This window comes from Ziziphus jujuba, chromosome 2 (assembly GCF_031755915.1).
Source record: "Ziziphus jujuba cultivar Dongzao chromosome 2, ASM3175591v1".
Classification (NCBI taxonomy): Eukaryota; Viridiplantae; Streptophyta; class Magnoliopsida; order Rosales; family Rhamnaceae; genus Ziziphus; species Ziziphus jujuba.
In genome coordinates, this window is record NC_083380.1 from 26,779,811 (window position 1) to 26,782,535 (window position 2,725).

The 2,725-nt window shown below is 31.0% G+C and overlaps 1 protein-coding gene across 1 annotated transcript; it reads left to right on the forward strand.

The window, feature by feature from the left end:
- Positions 1 to 689: 689 nt before the first annotated feature.
- LOC132800639 (uncharacterized) lies at positions 690 to 2,255 on the forward strand. The gene is made up of 2 exons (XM_060814802.1): positions 690 to 914; positions 1,187 to 2,255. Exons 1-2 carry the CDS (start codon positions 862 to 864, stop codon positions 1,602 to 1,604), a joined length of 471 nt encoding a protein of 156 aa, XP_060670785.1. The 5' UTR covers positions 690 to 861; the 3' UTR covers positions 1,605 to 2,255.
- The last annotated feature ends 470 nt before the right edge of the window (positions 2,256 to 2,725 follow it).

Consider the following 2,725-nt stretch of genomic DNA (forward strand, 5'->3'; position numbering starts at 1 on the left):
TTGAGAGCTTCCAAGACTTCTGCATTTTTTTTTTTCTTCGTTTCATAACTATTCAGAGACACGAAACTGTAATGGTGTATCAGTTTATTTGTAATGTTCTATGGCTTAAATGGAAGAATTAATCTCTTGTTTGTCACTCTGTTCGTTATGCGCTTGCATTGAATATATATTTTTTAAAATATTATTTCATGATCAAAACTAAATTAATATTTATATACATTCGCAAAATTTGTATTCAACCTTTTCAAAAGTAAAGCTTAGGACCATAACCAGATATACGTTCATTAGTTTTTAATTTGAAGATACTGTAAATTGTGTACAGGTTATCAAAGAAAGTTTTGGTCAATAGGCATAATTTAAGGTGGAAGAAACATATGCGTACTTTGATGCTTTCAATTGTCTTTTTGGTTTTCTTTATAGGCCTCATGACTACATAATTTATGGGTTCTCTTGTGATTTTCCAAATATTTTGTATAGGAATTTTAAGCAAATGAATTGCAATATATGCTGAGTCAATTAAAAAATTTAATATTAAATTTGGGACAGTTTAGAAATTTTACAAGTGTTGTATTGTCAAAATTGGATTTACATTCGAATTAGAAAAATGCTTTGGCACAATTAATCATGAGAATGAATATTCTAGTCCAAATTATATAAAAAAAAGAAGGTTTATAAAAATAAATCAAAATTTTCTCTCACTCTAAAAATTTATTTGTTTTTATCATGCTACTTTTTGTGGGTTCATTGCTTTATCCCCTGGTTAATCTTTGTTTTCATTAATGTTGTTCTTTTTATTTTAATATTTTGTTCCATTTATGTTTTTTTTAATTAATTAATTTTTCTGTCTCTATAGCTGTTAAGATGTCAGAAAATGCTAGAAATGCTATGATAGAGAAATGCTTATTAGGATCAAGGTAACCATACTTTGAACAAAGAGTTTTTATATATCTTTTGTTTTTTGAGTCTATGCTACTGCTGCTGTTAATATCTTTCTAATATGAAACATTTTTTTGTTTTTTGTTTTTTTTGTTTTTAATCTTGTTGGTTGTCTTTGTGGTGGCAACAACATATTTGAAGTAATCATGAAATTTTTGGCGTATGTTTTAAATGGTTTGATGAAGGGAAATTTGTGGCCTAGATATGACAAGAAGTGGAAAATTTTATGGGTTTTAATTGTTTGTTTCAGCCACCAACTGTGGAGAAATAGAGTAAAAGAGCTTGGACAATGGGTGAGGAAGGAGTTTTCCATGTTTGTGGGAATAGCTGGGATTTCAAGCTGTGTGGACATCACTGCTTTTGGTCTTGGTTGGTTTGCTGTTGGACTTAAAAGGAGGAGAAGTTTTAGTCCTTTTTCTATCTATGAAGCAATTGGCGTTGTTCTTCTTAATTCATTGATTCCTGATAGATCACAGATTTTTTATGTGGCAGGTTTTACAGTCTCAAAGATTGTATCCAAGGCAGACAAAGCTTCAAATAGTTCAGTGTGCGCTAAAGTGAGAAGACAAGGAAACAAATCATCACAAAAGAATTCTGTTTCTTACTCTCTTTGTGTACTCTGTTTTGCTCTGTTTGCATGCTCTTGTTTCTCACTTTCCAACTTATAATTTATTGATGAATTAGCACACAACTCTAGTGTGACTCTATTGGGTTGCCAAAGAGCTTCTTGGTGAGTTTCGTGAGGTCTCTCACAGTCTTTTGTTCGAAGGTTGGTGGTTCATGGTCATGGGTTTCATCCTGTGGACCCCGGAATTGACACCATAAAAATGCTACATCAACTTGGAGGTGATGAGGTTCTCTTCTCTGAGCAAGTCTCTGGTTAACCTTCATTTCAGTTGGTGCTTGATGGGATAGAGAGTCTCCCTATTCTTGGTTATGGTTAAACTTTATGGTGAAAATAATATTAATAAGGTGGAATTGATGTTTTCCATTGGCAAAGGATTTTGAAGATCCAAAAGGAGAAGACTCGGATGATGTTGAATCCCAAAAGAGGACTGCGCTTGGAGCCTCCTTGGAACTTTCATGTTTGTATGAGACAATCATCCCACGGGCCTAAAGACATGGAGGGGTAAAAAGTTAAACAAAAATAGATTCATATGGCATTAATTATATAAATTATAGACTTTTTGTTTTTAATTTTTTTTAGGTAATCAAATACTATATGTTTTCTCTAGTGGACCACCATATGATATATAGCTTTTAATAGCTAAACATATTGTAGGGACTGCCCCATCACCAATAAATAGATATGACTTATGTCTGGCTTTTATTAGAGATAAGAACATTAAACATTAATTATTGTTAATTAAATAAATACTGTCCAAACCATTTAAATATCCACAAGACTCTATATATACATTATTTATACTGTAAATTATGTCATCCCAGTTGCTTCTAATTTTCTGTACCCTACATACATGTTTTTGAGAGATTATAACCAAATAGTATTATCCTTTTTTTATTGCCTCAATTTGTAAGTAGCATGATTATATATAACAAAAATGGTATAAAATAGATTAAATCCACGTATTAACACTAGAGGATCACGTTCAATTGATTGTTGTGACGTTTTGTTTTTTATTTTTCAATCACGACAAATGATTCAACTCAGGATTATTGCATGAAGAAATACTAGTTTTGGTCCTGCTAGAACAATTCAGTAATAAAAATCATATTAGGTTTTTTAACAATAATCTCAAGTTTGAATTTCCTATTTTTTTTTATATAA

Bases quoted from the DNA above. Each gene is read 5' to 3' on its own strand.
- LOC132800639 (XM_060814802.1), top strand. From the start codon at position 862: ATGTCAGAAAATGCTAGAAATGCTATGATAGAGAAATGCTTATTAGGA. The intron at 915-1,186 runs GTAACCATACTT...TGTTTGTTTCAG, and splicing joins AAATGCTTATTAGGATCAAG to CCACCAACTGTGGAGAAATA.